The sequence below is a fragment of the Carlito syrichta genome, unplaced genomic scaffold (assembly GCF_000164805.1).
Source record: "Carlito syrichta isolate Samal-C Ts95f unplaced genomic scaffold, Tarsius_syrichta-2.0.1 Scaffold304373, whole genome shotgun sequence".
Classification (NCBI taxonomy): domain Eukaryota; kingdom Metazoa; phylum Chordata; class Mammalia; order Primates; family Tarsiidae; genus Carlito; species Carlito syrichta.
Window position 1 is genome coordinate 198,640 of NW_007248469.1, and position 24,255 is coordinate 222,894.

Sequence of the window (24,255 nt, forward strand, 5' to 3'; positions counted from 1 at the left end):
AACTATGCTAAAAATAAAATAATGAAAAAAAAAATCTTGTTATCATTAATAGCAAAATAGGTGAATGGCTACATTGCTATCAATTCAGATTTCAGGTCAAAGAATATTAATATTTTTCTTTACCATATTATCATTATCAGAATAATAAGGAATCATTTCATCAAGAAGATATAACAGTCATAAATATGTATGCACCTGATAGAAGATTTTCAAAACAGATGAATCAAGAACAGAAGAGCTGCAAGGAGAAAATCCTTAGCACATTTTCATGCACCCATGGCTACTTCTGCTTGCCCAGAGAGAAAAAAAGAAAATTCCACATTCCCAGAGCAGGAGAAGGAAGTGTTTATAAAAATGGTTTCAGGCTGTTATCACTTTACACTTCATGGGGGATATTTTCTTTGCTGTTGTGGCCTTAAGGTGAGTAACAGGGGCTACATCCGAAAGTACATAGCCAATTTAAGAATATAAATTCTTAAACCCAGTAACCTCAAAGCCAGGTTTATTTTCTGACTGCAATAAGCCAAGCAGGACCCTGTTTCAGCCTAGATGTTTTCCAACTTGTCTTTAACCTGTACTGCCTCTTTAATCTGGTAAATAACCACATATTTATTGGCCAAGTTGGCTTCATACTTGTTCATATGATTCCTAGCCTAAATTTCTGTTGAAAGGAGCAAAATAAGGAAAACTACTGCATGTAAAATATGACCAAAGGAGATTACAGTCAGCAAACTCAAGTTGCTTCTGTGTGTGTTTATGTATATTACATGTAAATAAAATGTCACAAACTTTCCTATTGGAACTACAGAAATGTTTCCCCTCCACAGAGAACTTTCTGCATTGTCTACAACAGATGATTAAATACAATATGGATGATCTCAGATTTATGTAACGGGCACTTACTTAGACACTAGTAATACTGAAGAGTTTGTAGACCAGAGCATTCAAATTCCAGAAGCTCATCTGGATTCAAGAGTCCTGAGAAACATGAGGAGGGCATCAGGCCAGATTCATAAGGTTTTATTTAGCTACCGAGGATTAGACCAGACAGACAAGAGTATCCTGAGGTATACTAGATTCCTTACAAGTTCCTTGTGTTCAAGGACTAATTCCAAGGGGTCTCAGGTGCTGCGACGATGCTAGGAAAATCATTCATTTTAACCTGGGAACCAAGACTTCCAAAATATGCAGTATATCACTTCTCATGAGGCAGAGACCCCTGTAGCGAAATGAATCTCTACTGTACAGCATTCTGAGTTTTTTGAGACAATATCTTCATGATTAAAAAGTGATGATTAGACTTTGAGTGAAAAGAACTTAGTACTTTGTCCTGTGACCTTGGGAAAGTCAGCTCTTCTGCATCTATAAATTGGAGACAGATTTTTGTACCACTTAAATACAGAGAAATAGAGACTAAGATGCAATGTGTGAAGAACGACATTTTAATAAGAACTATATAAATATGAGGTGCTACTCTTATTTTTACTGAAGCATTAGCAGTAGTCTTCCTGAATCATGATATTTAACAAACTGATGTTAACATGTTGCTCTTTCTTGTTTTGTTTATTTATTTTAGAAATGGGGTCTCACTGTGTTACCCAGGCTGGAGTGCAGTGGTGCAATCATAGCTCACTGTAGCCTTGAACTCCTAGCTCATGAGCCACCATGCCCAACTTTGGAAGTAGTCTTCCTTAGACCCCACGAAAAGGTCAAATTATTGTGTCAGAGAGACACAAAGACCTGACATTGGAGTTTACCATTGTAGCTTAGGACAGACTGGTGACAGCAAGCACTTTACTGGTTTTGAAGAAGTCAATCGGAAAACTAATTTACCTGAAAAGAATGTTCACTTCTTGGTAGGTTCCATATGACTCTGGTTAAAATTAGCATGTATAGAGCCGGGCTCCGTGGCTCAGCCTGTAACCCCGCGCCTTTGGGAGGCTGAGGTGAGTGGATTGCCTGAGCCCACGGGTTCGAGACCCGCCTGGGCAGCGAGACCTCATCTCGACAATAAATCAAAAAATCAGCCGGGCATGGTAGCGCATGCCCGTAATTCCGGCTACTGGGAAGGCTGAGGCGGAAGGATCGCCGGAGCCCAGCAGGTCGAGGCTGCGGTGGCCGGGAGCAGCCACTGCACTCCAGTCTGGGCGACAGAGTGAGACTCCAACTCAAAAATAAAATAAAAATTAAAAAATAAGTAAATAAATAAATACTCTCTTTTCCTTCTTCTGCTGTCCTGCTGGGGCATCCCATTAGTTGAACCCAACCAGAAGACAGAGAACTTAGGAAATTTCTGGGGCAAAAAGCAGAGTGAAGTATGCGATGTGATTCTAGAGGGGGAAACAGAAGATATCTGGAGTAAAGTGGTGTGTCAGCAATTTGTTATCCTATTGGGTCAGATGTCGGGCACGTTGTGGACTCAAAGAAATAGAGTTGGGGTTACATAAATGTGATTTTAGCCTATCCGTGTTTTGGGGAACAGATTAGTAAACCAGCTTCCTCTAGACACATACTCTGGCAAAAAGCCCCTTTTTTATCCTACTCTGGACTGTAGTTAGTAAGGTTTGGTAGTCAAAATTAGAATGGCATGCTTCTTCTCCAGAGAGTATATCCAGTAAGTCTTTTTTTTTTTTTTTTTTTTTTTTTAGTGGGAGTCTCACTCTGTCATCCAGACTAGAGTGCAGTGGCTGCTCCCGGCCACCGCAGCCTCGACCTGCTGGGCTCCGGTGGTCCTTCCGCCTCCGTCTTCCAAGTAGCGGGAATTACAGGCATGCACTACCACGCCCGGCTGATTTTTTGATTTATTGTAGAGATGAGGTCTCGCTGCCCAGGCGGATCTCGAACCCGCGGGCTCAGGCAATCCACTCACCTCAGCCTCCCAAAGGCGCGGGATTACAGGCTGAGCCACCGAGCCTGGCTCAGTAAGTCTTCATGTAACACCATAGATAGGTTCTTGGAAACAGTGACTTTAAGTGACATGTAAGGAAGCCCTTATTTTTTCACATCAACATTGTAACTAAACAATGTTGAACACTGCTTCGCTTGAAGTCTCTGTTTCTGAGAACCTATTTACAACATTATGAGTACTTAATTATGGTGACTACATATCTTCATGATAGAATTGATTTTGGATTGCTAGCTATCATGTTGTCCTACAGCTGAAAAGCATTCAATGAATATTTGTTGGTGCAGAACTTAAGAAATAGGCCTATCTACATTTGATTTCAATTTTGGAGTATTTCTACCACACAAATCTTCCAAGCACCCCGAAAATGCTCTAAAAACCACTGCCCCAAAATGGAAATGGTATATGATCTCAAAATATTATTTTATTTTAGAGCTGTCTAAAAATGAAGGTGTTTATATAGTCCAGCCTGAGAAATGAATTTCTCTGCCAAAGAAACCAATTGAAGTACTGGTCAAACAAAAGTGATGGCTCTTTGCTTCTGTGTTGAGAGGCACTGGAAGTGCTACCAGAGCCAACTCTTAATCAGGCTTTTTATTTTATTTATTTTATTTTATTTTTGAATTGGAGTCTCACACCGTCTCCCAGACTGGAATGCAGTGCACGCTCCCGGCCACTGCAGCCTCAACCTGCTGCGCTCTGGTGATCCTTCCGCCTCAGCCTTCCAAGTAGCTGGAATTACAAGCGTGCGCTACCACGATCGGCTAAGTTTTGATTTCATTATAGAGATGAGGTCTTGCCAAGCTGCCCAGGTGGGTCTTGAATCCCTGGGCTCAGGCAATCCACTCACCTCAGCCTCCCAAAGTGCTGGGATGACAGGCTGAGTGACCGAGCCCGGCAATCAAGCTTTTTAAAAGGGAGACTTTTGAAAGCAAAATTGTTCCTTCATTTTGGATGCAGACATTGAGAAACTTGGTCACCTCTTAAAACATTTGCTATTGATTTTTATGAGGCAGAAAGAATACATGAAACTGGAGGCAGGACTTTAGACAACACCATCACCACCACCCGTGAGCTCAACAAATTCTTACACATGCTGGTTCATTTGTATAGGCAATAGTGCCCTCTTGTGATAAACTTCTGAATAAACTTTTGATGGCTTGGCATGACATTGAGGCAAAGAATCTCATTGCTACCACATGAACTAGAAAGTGATCTTCAAATTTGGCTGGGTGGGAAAAGATGCTGTTTAATCACAAGGTGTCCTATTAAACCTTAGGAAGCAATGATTGTGACACCAACATGGCACTGGACTGTAGACCAAGCCAACAAGCTATGAAAGCTATTGAAATGTCTACTTCTACTTCTTACAACACACACACACACACACACACACACACACACACACACACACACACACACACACACAGCTACCGAATATTAAAATCTGGTCCTTAAGTAACATCTTAAGTCCTGAAGTAACATCTGAATTATGAGCGCTTCATTAACTGGTAAAACCACATTAGGTACACATAACTCTCTGGTAATTAAACTATCTGATTAAGCAGAAGAGTTCATTCATTTTCTGTCAACATGGGAAAACCATTAACTGTGTATGACTATAAAACTCACCACAGGCAATTACTACAGCAGCTAGATCAGACTAATCTTTGCATAATCAGTGGCAAGGAAGGATCAACAACATTAAGGTTCTGTTATTGATTGGATTTGTATATTTCAAACAAAAAAGCAGGGCTGGGGATAGTTAGGGGATTTAAGAAACATACAGACTAACCACACATGCAAACATTTAAAAGTTAGGAGATTCTTTTTGAGTCAAGGTTTTCAGTCAGTTGTAAATGAGAGGAAAAGCTAAAAACAGCAAAATCTTTGAAACTAGTGTATGCAACTGTAACTGTGGGTCAACCTTTGAGTATACACCATGTAGAAAACTCTAAGGGGTGTAATATGGTGCTTTCAGTTACAATTATTCACTAGTGTTTTCATACATGGGGCTACATAGAAAAATAAGGCTAAAATTTGCAATTGGCTAGCTAAAATCAACAAAATGATTAGATAGTTATTGTTTGTATCCTATATTTTACCACTGCAGACTCTAAGCTTTAGATTTCACATGGGTTCATATTAGGATCTAATATTCTCAAAATTGTTTTTGGTTGTTTTATATTTTAGCTGTAACACAAATTTTATTATAGAGGCTTTTAGTGACTCATTTTTAGCAAGTCTTTGACTATTTTAGAGAGTTACATGTGTTAATTCTTAATCATTAGAAATATTAACTCACTAGTCTAGTTAAACATTAATAAATTATTCCCCAAAAAGTATCTCTGCTCCTTTTCTCAGCCACCAACACAATGTATTCAAGAAATTTATTATCTCAAAAATATCATCCATTAGGTTGTTGTCTTCGTTGGAAAAAGTTTACATTACTATATTTTTTTCTGTCAGCTATCAGAGTGATCAAAGTCCACAGAAACCAATTTCTTGGGAAAGGACCACTTCTTCATGTGCAGATGTACAGACTATCTGTAAATGAGAAGGTTTTTACATATAGGTTTAAGAGATACACAACAAACCATCCTTACAACATATGTCTTTAATTATAATGATATTGGTGGGTTAAAAAACATTAAGTGAGAAGATGACAGTAGGGGGGATAAAGTTTCCTATGACTATTTATAATAAAATGTTTAAAATTAAAAAGAGTAAGAAACATTAATTGGCTTTTTGTAATTGAAGAAAGAAGACTAACCCAATGTTGTCTTCCCAGTTCTTGTACAAGCAAAGACCATAGGAGAATAAATCTTACATAAGAAGCACAGGGAAGAGAATTTTTAATTTTTTGTGTACCTTTGTTCCTCAAAATTGTTGAGAACTTTGCCAGGCAGAAATGAACAACAACAACAACAAAAACAAAAAAAACAAAAAAACAAGATGTGTGATATATGAAAATAGGTGGCATCTGGTCTTAAGAGAGAGTTCTGGGGAATACAACAAAAGAGAAATTGCTCCATTAGCTTTATAACTTGGTATGTCACATGAACATTTAAAATTCCAATTAAAGTGACCAAAATTTTTTTGAAAAAAATCAAAGAAGAATTTAGGGATAAAACTAAAAATAATTTTACTGTCAGCAGTAACTTGATGCAAGAGTATAAATTTTCTAGCTTTAATAGACATGGATATACAGTCTTGCTCTCTGTATTCTAGGGTTTCCTATATTTTCTGTAAAGAGTGATTCATGCCAGGTCATGTTTAAATGATTCAACATTTTGAGCTAAAAGTCTGTTTACACAATATACACGTTCTTTACTTACAGAGCAAAATAAGCTTAACACTTTATATTAAAAACCTGGGATACAGTAGGATTAGTAGCACCATGAAAAATAATTCTTCCCCCAAGCTGCAGTCTTTTATTTTATTCAATATGATTCTCCTCTTAATTGAATTTTTAATGTGCCATTTTAGTAACAAGGCAAAATATATAATCTTCATCTTATAGCTCTTGGAGAAAGTCATTCTGGACCCCAAAAGTAAATTCATTTCCTTATTTCTTTCATAGAAAAATAACAAAGCCCTTGCTCTGGCACATTGCTGAGGTACATCTGAATCTTCGTGGTTACTAGTCAGTGTGTCCTCTTGGTCATATATAGTAGCACCATTGGTGACAGCAGTGGTTAAGATGGGGAGAATGAGACATTGCATCTTGGGAATTTTATATATATATCACATTTTAAAACACGCAAGGAATTTTTCAAAATGCTATGTCCTCTTCATGCACACTTGACATCGGCTTATACGTGTCCTCAAGTCTCCTGCTTTCAGCGTTTCTGACTGAGGTTTACTGCGAAATAAGAAACAAGACAATCAGATACATCTTTTCTGGCATTGTAATTCTATTATTGATTCAAATTTATACCCAAACATTCTCCTCGTGTTAAGTAGCTCTCCAGGTGACTTAATGACTTCTTTTTGAGAAATGTGATCCAGAGCAGTGATTGGTATGGCTTAAGAGTCATTCGTGGTCATAGGTAATTTTGTGACTCTTCTTCCCACCACTATTATCTTTGTATATTTGTGTATCCCTCTGTTTCTGATATCTTTTTCTCTTTCACTGATATATTTTTTTAATATTCATTGAATGAGAGTGATCTGGGCAACTGATCATGAATATATAATGAAGATCATAAGAAAAATATCAAGTAATGATAACTCAAAAGAAGAAAAATAAAAATAAATTTTACTGAAAATATTCAATAGATTGATGTATCCTGGGGTACATACATATAGTCATTATACATAGACTTATTCATTCAAACACTTAGATGAGAGCCTTTAAAGCATCATGAGTAGCTGGGTGCAGTGGCTTACACCTGTAATACTAGCACTTTGGGAGGGGGAGGTGGGAGGATCGCTTGAGCCCAGGGATTTGAAACCAGTCAGGGCCACATAGTGAGACCTTGTCTCTACAAAAATAGAAAAAAAAAGTTAACCAGGCATGGTGGTGTGTGCCTATAGTGCCAGCTACTCTGGAGGCTGATGAAGGAGGATTGCTTGAGCCCAGGAGTTGAAGCCTGCAGTGAACCATGATCATGCTATTGCACTCCAGCCTGGGTAACAGAGTAAGACCCTGACAAAAAAAATTTTTTTTAAATTAACCATCCTGGGAAAGGAGACCACTGGTCTGGAGGAGAGGACACAGACTACAGCTTGAATTCCTACGGCAGCCTTGATCTAATTGAATAGCTGCTGACCTGTTATTGAGCAAATCATGTAACTTTTTTTTGCTCTATATTTTGTTATTGAAGGATTGCTACTAAGCCATCACAAACCACACTTACCTAATATTAATCAAGTCTGTTTTTATAACCTGAGTCAGGTATATGAAGAGAACAAGTGAGAATAAAGTATACAATCCAATAAATTCCTAATTGTTGAGGATAAACCACGTATGAATTGTCTCTTTTCCCCCTCACATCTCTGAAGGAAGACTTAGACCTGAATTAAAGCCATAAGCACCTTACCTAAACATGTCTGATACATCTACAGTTGCCAGCCAAAAGCTGTAGGAGTTGGCATAGTAGTTACAGGTACCCCGTCCGTGACATTCGATGAAGGGAGCTGAACGAAACTCTTCCAAGCAGGAACCAGGTGAGGCCAGTGCTTGACCTGAGCCCTCTGCCCCTGCACTTGTATGCTAGAAAAGACAAGGAAAATGTGCCACAATACTCATGTGCCATAATACCTTAGTGAATATCCAAAAATGTGTGCTGATCTTGGCCAAACATTCAAATCCAGTAAAGACACTAAGGCCAGAAGTAAGAGAATGGTTTCCACAACAAGGGTTGTCAACAAAAGTAATAGACACAATATGAAAATATGTTACGAAAAAATATGTGAGAGGGAACACAGTGCTTGGACAGAAGTTCAAGCTTCTTAACTATGTAAATAGCAGAGATTACTCATACTAGGGATTAATGTAGACACAATGGATGGTCAGCCATAATGACAAAGGCAAGGAAAAGTGTTTCATACCATCATGAAGGAATAGCCAATCCACAAAGAATCCCATCCCTGAGGACAACGGGGAATCTGGATGGTCTGACTATGAACTGCAATCACCACAGCTGGAGCTTCACATACTGCACATCTGGTACATAAAAGGGAGAGAAAACATAATCTACAGAGTGAGTATGTGAGAAATAGCAATTCCTTTTCTTTGGAAGCCTGCTTGGTATGGAGGCCCATTAAGATGTCTTTAATGTTGAGAAAAGGTGAAAAATGCACTTTGAATACTGCTTTTGCATAAGCACTGTCTCCCAATATACATAATAAACTATGTAAACTTTTTTCAAGAAACTGAAGAACTACGGCAATGCATTTTCATTTTTCATTCTGCCCTAGATTTGTATTCATACTTGCTACAGACAATGCCATAATTGCTATGAGAGTTTAGCTTAGCGTACTGAACATACTGCTTGATGTCAAAGTGCCCAACTGAAGGATAGACATTTAGTAAGTAATGCTGAAACTGTGGTAAGAACAATGTCTGGTAAAGTAGAAAAGACAAGAATCAGATACTTTTTCAATTTCCACCCATTATTTTTGGTCCAAAGGACATTTACTAACCATTTGGTCATATGTGGAAAAGTGCAACATATCCAGAGTGCTGGGAAGGTGCCCAGGCACTTGGAGATATGGCTGAGAGCTATACAATAAAGTAAAACAGCAACAGAATGAATACAGCTAGTCTAGTAGATCATTAATAAAGAGCATGAGGAGACCTCTTGAAATATGACTGAGGCCAATTAGGAAGTTATATACATAATGTATAATACATTTAGGACCTTTTACTCCCAAGAGTTGGGACTGACAAAAAAAAAATCTCTCTCTCTCTCTCTCTCTCACACACACACACACGAATTCTCAAAGTATTTGGGCAAATGTATTAAAGGGGACCATGAACTTACTACTAAGTCTGAACTGGCTTTAATCTTTATATTCAATGTCAAAAAATAGACTTTCCAATGATTCATCCTTATGGTTACTGGAATCCTGGGTCATGCTCAGAATAAAAATGCCAACATTCCTAGGAGATAAAGTTAAACTAGGATTCCAAGGTGGCAAAACCCTAGGAAATCTCTATTTATGGTACTACCCTCCTCTTAGTAGTTCATGCTTCAAATCTCAGCTATCACGTCCTCCTTTCTATAGCTAATCAACTGTCAAAACCTATCTATCCTAATAATGTGATACATGTGTCCCACTGTGACTTCCAATCCACTCATATCAGAACTACAGTAAATACTCTTGAATCCAATTGGTCTCTCTACCTCTGGACTATCCCTTCTGTAATCCATGTTACACACCAATGGCTCTGTAAACTTCCCTGAAGTGTAGCTCAAAAATTTTTCGGAACTCCTCGCTACATATCAAATAGATTTCAAACTACTGTTTGGCACTGAAAGCATATTACCAGCTGGGACTAAGCTAACATTACAATCTTTTCTCTCTATGCAACCTTTACATACTACATCTAGGCACATTAATTTATTACCTATACTCATTTTCTCTACCTAGGATGTCTTTCCCCTTTATAACTGCCTATGCCTCAAGTCCTTCCTATTTGTCAAGGACTGACCAGTTTACAACACCTCTTCCATATAATCATCCCAGATTTCACCAGTTGAAACTAAACATCTTTTTTATGCTTTTGTAACATTTTAATATATCTGCTGTAGCACTTAGCCTAAGCCTGATATGATTAGATTAATTTATGTGTATTGACCTAATGAATAGGCTGTGAGTTCTTTTTTTTAATTTTTAAGATGTGGGGTACAATTCAGGGTTAGGTATACAAATGTTCATGTGAGTTCTTTCTGTATTACACCATGTCTATTATGGAGTTGGGGAACCTGGTCAAAAGTAGTTCCTTAATAAATATGGACCAAACTAAACACTAAATTAAATATTAAAAGTACTTCTATTCTACCTAATCTGGGAGGAATATCATCAAATTGTTAGCTTTGGACTCATTTCTGACTAGCTAACCTAACTGGGACTTGGTAAAAGTCAAAGCTAAATCAAAGTCTTACCGACTAATGAATGGCTGGATGCTCTGGCCCTTTAGGGGTTCCATGCTCATTGACATGGGCTCCGGGGTAGACAGCCAGTAAGAATAGTCATTTCTTGAAGCAAAGTTGCAAACATTATTGATGTTGCAGAACATGAAAGGCATGGTACTAAACCGACGAAGGCAGCTGCCAGCCGTACCTAGGGAAAATTGGAGAGAAAAGAATGAAGACCGGCATCATGATGATACTTTAGTTTCTTCTGCAGCAATAGCAAAAGGCCTTTCAAAAATTTTTTTTCCTGCATTTCTTAAGTAATAAATACACTTTATTTCTTAAATTCTAAGATGTCCTCATACTTTAACATTTCTAAATCAACATTCATTTTACCATATATGTGGACATTTATTGTGGTAGTGCATTGGATATTCTCCAATGCCATTTTAAAACTAGTGATGCATCTTACTAACAGTGGTGTCTTATGGAGAATACTCAGTAATTTATTTTGTACAGGAGATGGGCACATGAGTCTTTACAATATCGTAGCAACACTTTTTTACTCCAGGCTTCCCGCTTTTCTAACACATCCCCAGTATGTAACTTGTGTGGGTTTGCAATCTCTTTGAGCCTAGGGATAGCAGTAGTACTGACCAGTATGCACAGCAACCACAGACAGGTTTGAACTTGAATAAGTAAAAAGGAAACACAAAAGAAAAGAAAAAGTCAGAATGTGAGGGAAAAACAAACACAAGACACTAGTCTTTAAAATTTGGAGATAGTAGGGACAATGCAGGTTAACTCTAATAGTGATCCAGCCTTTCTTTTCTTATTTACTCACAAAAGAATGAAGAATGATGGACACCCTCACCGCATTTTTAAGTGATGTGGTATCTAAATTTTTGATGTTTAAATTGACACTGTGCTTGTATTAAGACATTAGTTATCGTTTCTCAGCTCCAAACCCACCTTTCTGAAATCCACTTTGCAATACAAGGGACTGGAAGATTGCAAACCACATTACTACCCTGCTAGTTATCATTTCTGGTATTTTGTGAAGACTGATATTTAAAAGCAAACTTTTATATCACTTTTTAAAATGTATCCAAAGTAATGATTTGGAACCTAACATTAATCAATATAGAAACTATATAAAATTTAACAGTTGAAAATTATACATTGTTCTTTTTGCATTTAAAATTATAGTTCTGTACTACTCTTACACAGTTTTATCCTAGTGTAATATATTTTTATTTTTGAAAGTTATTATTATTGATCATTCTTTCATATTTAGATAAATAAAAAAAATTTTTAAATACCTTTTTAAAACTTTCTGTTTTACATATTAAATGTTTTATTTTTACCTGTCATCATTATAATTAGTATTAATTCACAACTGATGGTAAATATGCATATTATAAATTTTTATAATTATTACATTAAAAGTATTGTATTAGAAACATGTTTCTTTTATTCTCCTTCAAAATTTTTTTATTTATATAATTTTTTTTTTGAGTTGGAATATCACTCCATCGCCCAGACTGGAGTGCAGTGGCATACTCACAGTCACCACAGCCTTGACCTGCTGGGCTCCGGCGATCCTTCCACCTCAGCCTTCCAAGTAGCTGGAACTACAGGCGTGCGTTACCATGCCCGGCTAATGTTTTGATTTATTGTAGAGATGAGGTCTCGCCAAGTTGCCCAGGCGGGTCTCGAACCTACGGGCTCAGGCAATCCACTCACCTCAGCCTCCCAAAGTGCGGGATTACAGGCTGAGCCACCGAGCCCGGCCTATTTATATAATTTACTTATTTATATAGTATTTATTTAATTTTGGACAGGAACACTTTTTTTTTCCTCTTTTAATTTTTATTTAAAATTGTGGGGTACAATTCAGGCTAGGTATACAAATATTCACCATGCAGGTACCCTTGATAAGGTGTGTCCCTTCCCCAGGCAGATATCGACTACTGTCAATCCCACTTCCCCACCCTCCTATCCCCCTCCCCACAGTTTCCCACCACTTTCAATCCTTTTCTTATAGTAATATGGTAGCTGTTCAAGGTCCACTTATGAGTGAGAACAGAAACATATTTCTTAATGAGGTGGATTAGAAGTGAGTTATAAAGTTTCAGTTCATGAAAACTTTAGCAAAACCACTATTTTTTTTGTTCAAATATATAAGGTGCATGAGAAATTATTTACATGTATTTAATGCATGGTGATCAAGTCAGGATGTATAGGATGTCCATCATCTGAGCACATTTTTAAAGTATAGTAGTCTTACTTTACTATCAAACATTGCATTTTTTCCTTTTATCTTACTGTATGCTTATAGACTTTAATCTACTTATCTTCATCCTCCTCCTTAACTCCCACTCACCTTCCTCAGTCTCTGTAATCTATCTCTCCACTCTCTGCCTCCATATCGTCACACTTTTTAGTTCTGTATATAAGTGAGAATATTCAATATTTGTTTTTTTATGTCTGGCTTATTTAATTTAAGATAATGGCCACTAGTTTTAACCATGTTGCTGCAAATTACATGATTTCATTCTTTTTTATGACTGAACAGTATTCTAGTGTGTGTGTATATACCATATTCTCTTTAACCATTCATCCATATTTGGATACTTAGTTTGATTCCTTATCTTTACTATCGTGAATAGGGCTACAATAAACATGTGAATGTTGATATATTGATTACTTTCCCTTTGGGTAGATACTCTGTAGTGAGACTGTAAGATCAAATGGCAACTCTATTTGTAGTTAAACCATTATTTTGAACTGTCCCTTTTGATTTGTCTCCTAAAGGTTTTCACACTTCTAGGCAATGTACCACAGTATGACTCTTTTATAAAGTGAGGGATGTATGACAGTAAAAGGAGGTATGGGAAATTACATTACCCAAAGCACATTCACAGGCAGATTGACTTCAGGAAAAAGTACGTATGAAATCCAAGGACTTAAAAACAGATTCCTTTAAAATTATACTTGTGTACTTGGAAATTCTTCATATATACAAAGGGACATGCTTATCTCAAACTGAAGCTGACTGACAGAAGACCAATAGTTCTTAAGCCTGGTAAATCATCAGAATCATTTGGACATTTTATACAATAGGTTTAGGATGGGCCTAGAATCTTTTCAAAAGTTCATCATGAGAAAAATCATGGATTTAGTCTAATTTATCCATATTTAAAAAAATAGTTTAGAAAAAACTAATTGACTCAAGGTCATGTGAGAGTAAATGGCAACATAGCAAAATTGAAAAATAAATGGATTTAGAATTGGCAAGTGTTGGAATCAAGTCTTCATCACTTTCTTTGTGGCTTTTAATAAGTTGCTTAACCTCTCAGCCGGCTTCTTTGTGTATAAAATGAAAAAAGTTCTATATTTTTCTTAGTCATAGTTGTAAAAATTAAATTAGACAATAGATATTAAAATACTTTTTACATTATAATGTAATTTAAAAAGAAAATTACTCCTTTCTGCCTTCACTGCCACCACGGCACCCATGAAAAAGCTTGTGGCAAAGGTGAACAAAAAAAAAAGAAGCAGGTTCTGAAGTTCACTCTTGATTGCACCCACCCTGTAGAAGATGGAAACATGGATGCAGTCAGTTTTGAGCAGTTTTTGCAAGAGAGGATCAAAGTGAACAGAAGAGCTCGGAATCTCAATGGAGGAGTTGCAATCATTGAAAAGAGCAAGAACAAGATCACTGTGACTTCTGAGGTGCCTTTTTTGACTTTGTTGTTCTTGTTTGACTTGTTTTGTTCTTGCTTGATTGTTCTTGTTTGACCAAAAACATGCATTCTGCGAAGTTATAATCATATGCTGACAGTAGATCCCATTTTCTCTTTGCATTTCATTTTTGAATTTCATAGTGCTCAAAAACTTTTAATGCTTCCTCTTGACCCAGTCAGAAAGAGATTTAAAGTTTACAAGTTTAGTTATAAGTTAGACTCTGACAGTGTAGGCAGAACAGACAAAAAAGAATTTTATGGGAGAAAAACTAAATAAGATTATCTAAGGATATTTAATTCAATATTTAGATATTTAATAGTTAATTAAAATTATCTAAAGATAATTGAATTATTAACTTAATGAATATCTGTCAATTAGAAAATTAGAAAAAGAAGATGCAGCATAAAGAAAGCAAAAAAGAGAAAGGTAGCAAAGGAAAGATGAAAAGAGGAAGAAAATAAGAGGAAGAAAAGTAGAAGATGGAAAAGAAAGATGCTGGGCAAAGCTTTACTTTATTTTGAAAATGATCTATGATCATTGACTTCCATTTAAGTGAACAGACCTAATCTGGGGGGCTAAAATTGGCTGACGGATGTGGCCCTGGGAGAAGAGAGAACCAAGCAGACCTTTAGGGTTTCTGCTGCTGCAGAACTGTTGCCACAAAATGAATGACCCAGCCAATGAGACCTCAGGAAACCTCTCATTATAGAGACCCCAGAAACTTGGGCCCAGATCATCTTCATAAATTTCTTTATGGAGGTAAATGAGATAGTGAACCCTAAAATAGGCAGACCTAGGTCAAACAATAGGGCCTCAACATACGGAGTCAAAATTCCAGGAAAATAAATCTTGGGGATGGAAGAGTAGTTCTTGAGTGTGATCCAGTCCAGCCTCATTTCATCAGTCAAGGGTGCCCACTCCAGTATAAAGAAGATACATAGGGACACTTTAAATAAACTGGATTTTGTACAGAAATATTGTACTTTGTATAAACTACTCTGATAATACTTTAATAAGCTAAGGCAATTATTTGGAGAGCTATAAACTAACAATTAAGCAATGGCCTCACTTTCCTTGATCTAGGAACCAAGATTCTCTTCAGAACTTATCTTTCAACTTGATGAAGACCAGTCTCTGAGAAAACTATCTCCCATGAATTATAAACACTACCCATCCAAGCAGCAGCTATACTGTAGAGTGCTAACTAAAAGTAAATGTGGCCCTTTCAAAAATACCTTACTTTAGGCCAAAAATTGTACCTCACAACAGCTAATTAATGCTCTAAGTTTAAATTTATATTATTTATTTAAAAATCATAGTGAATATATTCAGTTGCGTTTGACATGGTCTTCACTTTGGAAGTCCCAAAAGAATAGAGAGAGGCACTTTGGCCAGTGCAACTCTAGAAAACAACAGGACTTTTAAAAAAATGCATAGTATGAAATTAGATGTTGATTATCTCACCCAAGTCTTGACCGTGGGCTCTTTTATTTCCTTGTACATACAGAAGAGAAAATCCTTCATAGATCTGGACTGTTCCTTGCGGGCATTGTGGTGCATCTGTTGTCTGACTGTGGCGTGTGATAAGAAATCCATGGGTAACAGAGGAGGTTCCAGGGGGACCTGGAGGACCTTGCAACCCATCTGGCCCAGGGGGACCATCCAGACCACGGGTACCTATTTATGTGAAATCAATAGTACATAAGATTAAGTGAGCTTTGATCTACTATTACCAATCTACCAATACATTATGACCTCATTTGTTTAATTTATTCAATATTTACAGAGTGTCATCAAAGGCATTGCTAGATATCATGGGCTTGGGAACAAATAAGATATACTTATTTGAGAAGCCTGTGTGTTATCTAGTCTCTTGCTGTACTAAAAGAGTCTATACCCCATGACCGAATTTCAGCCTGCTCTTTTGTTCATCAATGAGAAAAGAAGGGTGTAGTTACCATAAGTCTGCTAGTCTTAGTGCTGAAAAACATTTTCCTTTGAATATGTCTGGGAGTTATTCTCAGTCATACCTTTTTGTGCAGAAAATAGGGCATTCTGAAGAAGCCTTTTCAAAATACTTATTTTCAATCTACTGCTGGCTCTTCTTCCCCATTTAGCCTCTTGATTTCAGCTTATTTAAAAATTCTCTTTATATACAGGTCTTTGGCCAGTGTGTATATAGATCTTCATTCTGGGAAAACCTCACAGCAACACCTGTGATGAAGGTAACACTAACTTGTTTTTTCTCTATAAGTACAGCATTAATGAAAAGGCAGGGTGTTGGCTCTAGGAGGACCATAGGTATCACCACACTGCCTTGTTGTCACTAATATTTGAAATACAAATTCTTTATGTTTATTTTATTTAGTTATCTTTGCATTATCTAACATATAGTATACATGCTAATATTTAGTAATATTTATATTATCTAGTGTACCACATATATGTTAATATATACTAACTTATATTAGCAAGTTATTGTGTGTGATTTTCGATTTCTATTTTAGTAATCTTAACATTAGTATATTTTGTATTGCAAGTTGACTCGAATTCTTTTTGGAAGTAGGTTGAGTACAGCATGAAAATCTGGTAGGTACCAGACTCAATATTATCAGGACACCTATTAATGAGTGACCTAAAAAATCTGCATATCAATTTATCATCTCAGCATAAGATGTCACCGTGACTTTCAAAGGTTTATGAGGCTCACTTAGACTTTCCATTTATATTTAAGCATTTTATGAGAAAAATTATACCCTATTGTTATATTTTCAAATATGGAAAGATTCAAAATAGACTCAAGGTGGTCAAGAGATTTAAATCAAAACTGAAAGTTTGCTGAAGAGGTAAATACAGTAAGTATCTGGAAAATCCCCATCTTGAGAAAGAACTGGGTTTTCCAGTGTTTTTTGTTTTTGTTTTTTGAGTCAGAGTCTCACTTTGTCACCCAGGCTGGAGTGCTGTGGCACGCTCACGGCCACCTCAGCGTCGACCCACTGGGCTCCAGCGATCCTTCCGCCTCAGCCTTCCAAGTAGCTAGAACCACAGGCATGTGCCACCATGCCTGGCTAATTTTTATTTTTTGATTTATTGTAACGACACGGTTTCGCCATGTTGCTCAGGCTTGTCTCAAATCCCTGAGTTCAGGCAGTCCTCTCCGCCTCCCCTCCCTGGGATTACAGGCTTGAGCCACTGTGCCTGGTCTTTCCAGTGTTTTAAATGCACAAATAAAAGAAACCTTTGTATCTTCTCTTGTAGTGGCAAATCTCCTTATATGTGTCTTCCTACTTTTTGCTAGCTCCAGATTCACCAGCCAGCTATGCTCTCTCAAGAGGAATATCTTACAGCTCCAAGTGAAGGTCCTATATCCAGAGAGAGCTCCCAGACTTAATGACCTCCACCAACTGCATGTTTTACTTATCTCACCTGGCTGGCCTGGCAGACCTGGGTCTCCTTTGCGCCCTCCTGCACCATCAAAGCCAGGGAGTCCGTTGCGTCCAGGATCTCCCGGAGGACCAATTGGACCTACAGAATAGAAATGGAATATTCAAATGTTGGTCAAATAATTTCACATCCTGACAGATCTAGGAGACATAAGATTCTTGAGACACTGAGTTCATAATCTGGCTTTGTCTTAACTCCAGATACATGAAGCGACACCTCAAGTCCAGGAGAAGAGCAGCAAACAAGGATTTAGCTTTAGTTTTAAACATTACAGTTGCTTCTGAGGAGAGTATCTTAATATAGCTGTTGTATTCTCTTTGCCTTCAAAACCAGACATAATGCAGGTCCCAACTTTGTTATTTATGCCACCATAAATTACTGCCAGGTATACATTATTTTTTGGTAAGATTGCCACTCCATCACTTAACTGGAGGTAGAAAAACTGGTCTTAGTTCTAGCTTTTTTTTTTATAATCAAGTTTGGCTATAAGCATAGAGTCAAATGGCCAGTTAAATGGCAGTTAGTTTAAAAGTCAAGGGCCCTCACGGTGGGAAACTGATGGCCCGCTAAATCAGCCTTCAATCTTTCTGCTTGTGGTAAGATACAGAACGCACCAGCTCTTAAATGCACTTTCATTACAGGGTTTTGAACATTAACCTAGTTGCTCAAATTAGAATAGCCAAAGGAGCTAAAAGAAACCTGAGGAGGCCCAAAAGAAATTCAGTCTTGAGAAATTAGCATTTTCAAGAAAGGAAGAAATGAACTTGAGGTGGTCTGATATTCTACTACTTGATAAGATTCATATTGTCAGAACAGACTCTGATGTCAAAGGAGAACCCGAAAATGTTCTCAAATAAACAAGCCTTCAAAAGTGTTCTGCAAAGGTACCTGGTAAGCCTTGAGGTCCTGGGAGTCCTGGTGGACCTTTTAACCCAGGCTGGCCAGGGATCCCTGGAGGACCAGAATCTCCTTTGATTATAATACTCTGTCCTGAAGGACCAGGTAAGCCAGGAGGACCTAAGAGGCAAACACACACACAAATTTGAAGGGGAAGAGAAAGGCCAGAAGAAATGGATGTCGAAGTGACCAAAGGTCAGAAAAAGATTGGTGTAAGAGAAACAAATGATATGTATTGGAGTGCTGCCATATCCAACAGAAATCTGTTTGAGAAAACTACCATTATCTAACCCAGAAAATGGAAAACTAAAAAACAAATAAGTTTCTTAGGATCAGTAGAAAAATTAGGCACATCATCCCTATTTTCAAGCTATGAACATTACTCGGTTACTAGAAAGTCTGACCCATTACAAACCTGTGAACACTGGTGTCAGGGAAACACAACCTCATTCCCTTATAAGTCCATTCTGATTCTAACATCATTTGCAGTTCTCATTTGTTGTGCTTGTCAAGGGACGTATTGAACTAGTGGGGAATTTAGGAGATGCCCTATTTCACAATTTACGAAAAAATTTCTATAGCCTCTTAGCAAAAATAATTATTTTAACATAAAAATATACAAACATACATGAGACTTGCTCGTGTGATCTGTTCAACTGAATATGGGAAAGTTAGTACAAAAGACAATAAAAATCTCAATGAAACCTTTTTGTTAATCCTGAATACATCTTAAATTTTAAAAGATTGTTATCAATAATATTTTAATAAAACAGAGTTTAAGAGATTAGTAAATAGAAGGAGTCTTGCCTATCCCCCCCTCAGTTGTTGGGGACTTAGACTCTGACAGTCTCACTGAAAGACAGAAAGAAAACTTAAATTCTTTAATGTGTGTAAGTATCAGGTATAACTATCTTCAGGAATAAGTCTTACCTGGGGGTCCAATAAGTCCTGGTTCCCCCTCAGGGCCAGTTGAACCAGGTACTCCACTGGGTCCTTTCATGCCTGCAAAGAAGATACATACAATTGCATGACAAAGAAAAAGGGTCATAACCCTTACCCAGTGAAATCAGAAAATGAGCATATTGTCCCAAAGAAGTTGAATGTAAAGGGAAACCTCACAAATCTCTTCAAATACCTGGAAATCCTGGAACACCAGGGAGACCAGGATCTCCTTTCATTCCATTGAGACCTGGTCGACCAGGATTTCCCTGAATAAATAAAATCACTGTTAGAAAATAAAATGGAAGGAGAAGAAGAGGAGTGAGAACATAGCAGTTTATAGCACTGTTTCTAGGGTTAAACTTTCAGGATTCAAATCCCAATTTTCTCCCTTATTAGTTTGTGTGAATTGAGCTGATTATTTAACCTCTTTGATCCATAGTTTTCTCCTTTAATATGGTATCTACTTCACAGGATTAATGAGACAGTCCATACTGTTAAAGTATGCCCCCAGTCAACAGACAAAGTGAACCCCCTGTGCCTAACTGAGATGCTCAAAGTTAAAACAGAACCAGCTGGCCATAACTAGGTAAGAGAGAGGTCACATACTTTGTGTTCTTAGAAAGATGTAAAAGTGTCACAGGACTTCCCTTTCTACAATGAAGCCAAACCAGCTCCTGTTGTGGGTGTCAAGATAACTGCAGAGGAATCCTCCCCTCCACCAGCCATTTGAAAGGAACACCCAACAGAGACTTCTGGTTTCGGGCTTGGAAGCAACCCATGCAGAGATAGCTCAAGTATTTTGATCAATCAGCACTAAAGAAGTTTGAATCCTTTGTTTGCATAAATGGACCTGACTGAAAACCCAGGCAAGAACTTTCCCTATTTAAGCCAGATCCTCCCTTTGTTTTTCAGAGAGTGCACTTTCACTTATACTGGTGGCTGTTCCTCCTCAACCCACAGATGGTTTTTTATAGAAAATAAAGCTCTTCCTTTTTCTTCTGCAGATCTCATTGTCTTTTATTAATATTAAATGCTTAGAAAATTGATTGACATGTGGTATGTATGTAATAAATAGTAACTATTATTTTAAAAAAATTTGTTTATAGCAATGATGTCTTGTTATGTTGCTGAGGCTGGCCTCAAACTTCTGGGCTCAAGCAAACCTCCCTCCTCAGTCTCCCGAGTAGCTAGGACTACAAGCTATTATCTTATTATTAACAAAACATTTCTTTTTTAGTCTAGACCTGAGGTAGTAAAAGTTTTATTAGAATCCCATATAGAGAAATGATACAGCCTGAAATACTTAACAAATAAAGGAGGAGCCCAAACAACCCAGAATTTATTTATTAAAAATTGTGTATTTATTCTTACATGTTTAAACCTCAGTTACTTTCCAAGTACTCTCCACTTGATGCAATACACCTATGGAGACACTATTTCCACTGCTCAAAACAGTTTTTGGACTCATCAATTTTGATGCCTTTTAGTGTTTCTGTTGTTTTTTTGTTTCACCTCTTCCACACTGGTAAAATGCTTCCCTTTGAGGACTTTTTTCATCCAGGGAAGCAAAAAAAGTTGCTCGAGGTAAAATAGGGTGAATAGGGAGGGTGGGGCATGCGAATCATGCTGGTTTTGGTCAAAAACTGCTGAACATTCAGCATGGTGTGGGCAGGTTATTCATTTAAATCATCCATCATGAAATGGGCAAATGTGTTGAAAGAATCTCCATTAAAAAAAAATTCACTGAAACTGCATTCAACCTCTCATAACAATGCTAGCTGGGGCACTGATGTTGATGGGTTCCTAGAACAGTTACCCAGCAGAGGAAGCCTGTACTACAAGGAGCCTGCCCTCCAAAATACAATTCCTGTTTTTTGGAGTCCCCCTTTGTATAGTAACTCCTGTTAATTAATTAAGAGGGCCATGAAAAGCGTGGAAAGGAGAAAAACTGAAAACAGCTCTAGAATGAATCTATAGGAAAGATATAAAATAGCAAGATCATGTAGGAGGCTATTGCTCTAGTCCAAGTACAGGAGAATGAAGCTTATATTAGCAGGAATGAAAAAGGGCAAGCCTGGAACATCATATTATGCCAAAACATTAGAAACTGCTAAAAAAAAAAAAGGAGAGGGGCAGTTCATGTCAGAGAGACAAAGGATCCAGTTTAAAGGGGCTTCCGAATCTGGGATAATGAGAGCATCAAAATAAGTAATTTTAGTTTTAGAAATTGTAAATCATTGGAAGAATGGGAAACCATAAGCTTATATTGATAATAAATACATAAACAAATAGAAGAAGAAGGAGGCCAAATGGTATATGTGGAGGTAATGCTAAAGCTGGAAAATCATCATTTGCCACTATTCCAGTGGAGACTGGTTGAAGCAAAAATGTTAAAAACCTAACGGGAAATTTTGATGGGGATCAGTATATCTGCATGATCTTAATGTGCTTTCCTATAGTTTTGCTTATTAGCTTCAATGGAAAAAATAGCAACAATATAGTGGAGAAACTGAACAACAACTTGATTGGGTGATCAAAATTAAAATCACTGTTTTTGGTGAGAAAGAAGTACCATGGCAGTTAATTCTTCATAGCAGAAGTATAAGTCTGTATGCCAGTGTTTAATTAACTATGATAATGAAGTGAGGAAATGAATTGGAGAATAAAAATATTATACCTATAAAATAAACATATACTAAGAACTAAAAAAAAAAAAATTAAAATCACAAGTATGGGGCAGACAGACATCATAGATCTCATCTGTTACCCTGAGAAGGATAGAACATTATTCATATAGTATTAAAGCTGGAGATGCATAACCTGAATCCATATGAAGAAACATTAGACAAAAAAGGAACATTCTATTTTTAAACTGGAAGGGGAGGGGTACAATATATATATTTTTAATGTCAAGGTCATGTAGAAAACATGGGTTTAGAAACTGCTCCAGATTAAAGGAGATTAAACAGATCTGATAATTAAATGTAATTCACGATTTGGTCTTGATCCTGTACTGGAGGAAGAAATACTAAAAGGACATTACTAGGTCAATTGATCCAATTAGAATTTGGAAGGTAGAAATTAAAGTATTATATCAATATTCAATTTTCTGAAGTGGATAACCATACTGTGATTTTATGAGACAAAAAAAATAAAAACAATTCAGTAGCATTTATTGTCATCTTGTAATAATATCTGAGGATATTTTTAATCTTAGGAAATAAGGGTCATTATAGATATAATTTAGTCTCAAATGTTTCAGGAAATATATATTTATACACACATACACACAAAGAGAGAGAACTAATGGAACAAAACATATCAGATAGTAGTCTTGAATGCAGGAATGGTTACATGTGAACTAGAGGAACATGGGAGAAGAACGAGGTATGGAGTGAGTAAAGAATTAATAAAGAGAAAAGTAAATTTGTTCATTTTTAAGTATAGGTAACTAGAAGAATAGTGATGAAATGAGAAAAAAAAAGGTTAGATATTGAAAAGATTTAAGGACCATGACTGTAGATATCTTTTTCTGCTACAAATCAATCTTCAGTTAAAAGACAATCCAGACCGTGTTGGCTGCCAAGTCTACCAATAAATAGAAATAGCTTTGAGGATCCATAAAGAAGACTGTGATTCTCTGAGTTATGCAAACCAATGTAGAAAGGACAAGAGTGGATATGCTATTATTCTACTTTTATAGATGAAGACAGAAACCCAGAGTGTCTGTCTTCCTCATAGACAAAGCACTGTACAAAGCAGAAGTGTACAGTGAAACTGAAATTTGACCCTAACTCTAATTTCAAAGCCTAAAACATTACCACTCAATTTACCATAATTATTTTCCTATAGGTGGACTCATCAACATGCAATGCTGTGATATACATGTCTCTTTTGCATAAATTTGCTTTCACTGAAATGAAGGCTTTTTAAATCTAAGCACTATATATACCAAAGACTCTACATAAAGTATCTTGTGAGGAACTCTTTAACTATATACAACAGTTTCTTGGGAAACTATAGGAAACTTGCCTTTCACTTTATCTTGAATTCACCAGTGAGCCATGCATAGAATCTTGCTCAGTAAGTGCTAATGAAAATGATGCAGCTTAAAAGTCTCATTTAAAATGTAAAAACCCATACTCCTCTCTCATCACATATTTACTCCCATTTCCTACCGGGAGTCCTGGTGGTCCTTGATCTCCTTTCAAACCAGGCAAGCCAGGTTGCCCAGGTGGGCCTGGGTTTCCCTTCTCTCCTTTAGTACCTCCATTTCCAGGGAGACCTCGGGGACCTTCTGGACCTGGTAGACCTTGATAATGCACAACAAATGACCATATTTCAGTATAGCATAAGAGTAGCATAAAAGTCAGGCTTGTAAAATATCAGTCACCTTCCTATTATGTTGCAGGACAAAATCCAGACTACACTAAATTATATAGACCTATGCTGACTCCCTTTCTAATATAAATCATACTAGGTTCGTTCTGTTATTAACACTGGTTTGTACACCCTTTTAGTTTACCTTTTATTATATTTTAAACTCAACAAACTTATATCTAAAGAAAGGACTAAGGACATAATATTTGCTTCTGTTAATTCCTAACACAGTGTTTGACTAAAAGTGAAATGAAACAGAAGCTGTAGGGTACTTTCTCAAATTGGTGCAAGCATCAGAACTACCTGGAGGGCTTATTAAAACAGATTCCTGGGCCCACCTTCAAAGCTTTG

The 24,255-nt window shown here is 37.0% G+C and overlaps 1 protein-coding gene across 1 annotated transcript; it reads right to left on the bottom strand.

The window, feature by feature from the left end:
- Positions 1-6,212: 6,212 nt before the first annotated feature.
- LOC103262178 (collagen alpha-5(IV) chain-like) lies at positions 6,213-23,902 on the bottom strand. Its single transcript, XM_008059800.2, has 10 exons — positions 23,703-23,902; positions 19,718-19,790; positions 19,513-19,584; positions 18,574-18,702; positions 17,668-17,766; positions 15,706-15,918; positions 10,522-10,699; positions 8,462-8,576; positions 7,951-8,123; positions 6,213-6,770 (listed from the first exon to the last, which is right to left on the bottom strand). The coding sequence occupies exons 1-10, from the start codon at positions 23,886-23,888 to the stop codon at positions 6,689-6,691; spliced, it is 1,320 nt and encodes a 439-aa protein (XP_008057991.2). The 5' UTR covers positions 23,889-23,902; the 3' UTR covers positions 6,213-6,688.
- Positions 23,903-24,255: the final 353 nt, after the last annotated feature.

What these genes read in the sequence shown, in the direction of transcription:
- LOC103262178 (XM_008059800.2), bottom strand. Translation starts at nt 23,888, where the DNA reads ATGCTACTCTTATGCTATACTGAAATATGGTCATTTGTTGTGCATTAT. An exon ending in TGGTGTTCCAGGATTTCCAG is followed by an intron (nt 19,585 to 19,717) that starts GTATTTGAAGAG and finishes TCTTCTTTGCAG; the next exon opens with GCATGAAAGGACCCAGTGGA. An exon ending in AGCCCACGGTCAAGACTTGG is followed by an intron (nt 10,700 to 15,705) that starts GTGAGATAATCA and finishes AATTTTCCCTAG; the next exon opens with GTACGGCTGGCAGCTGCCTT.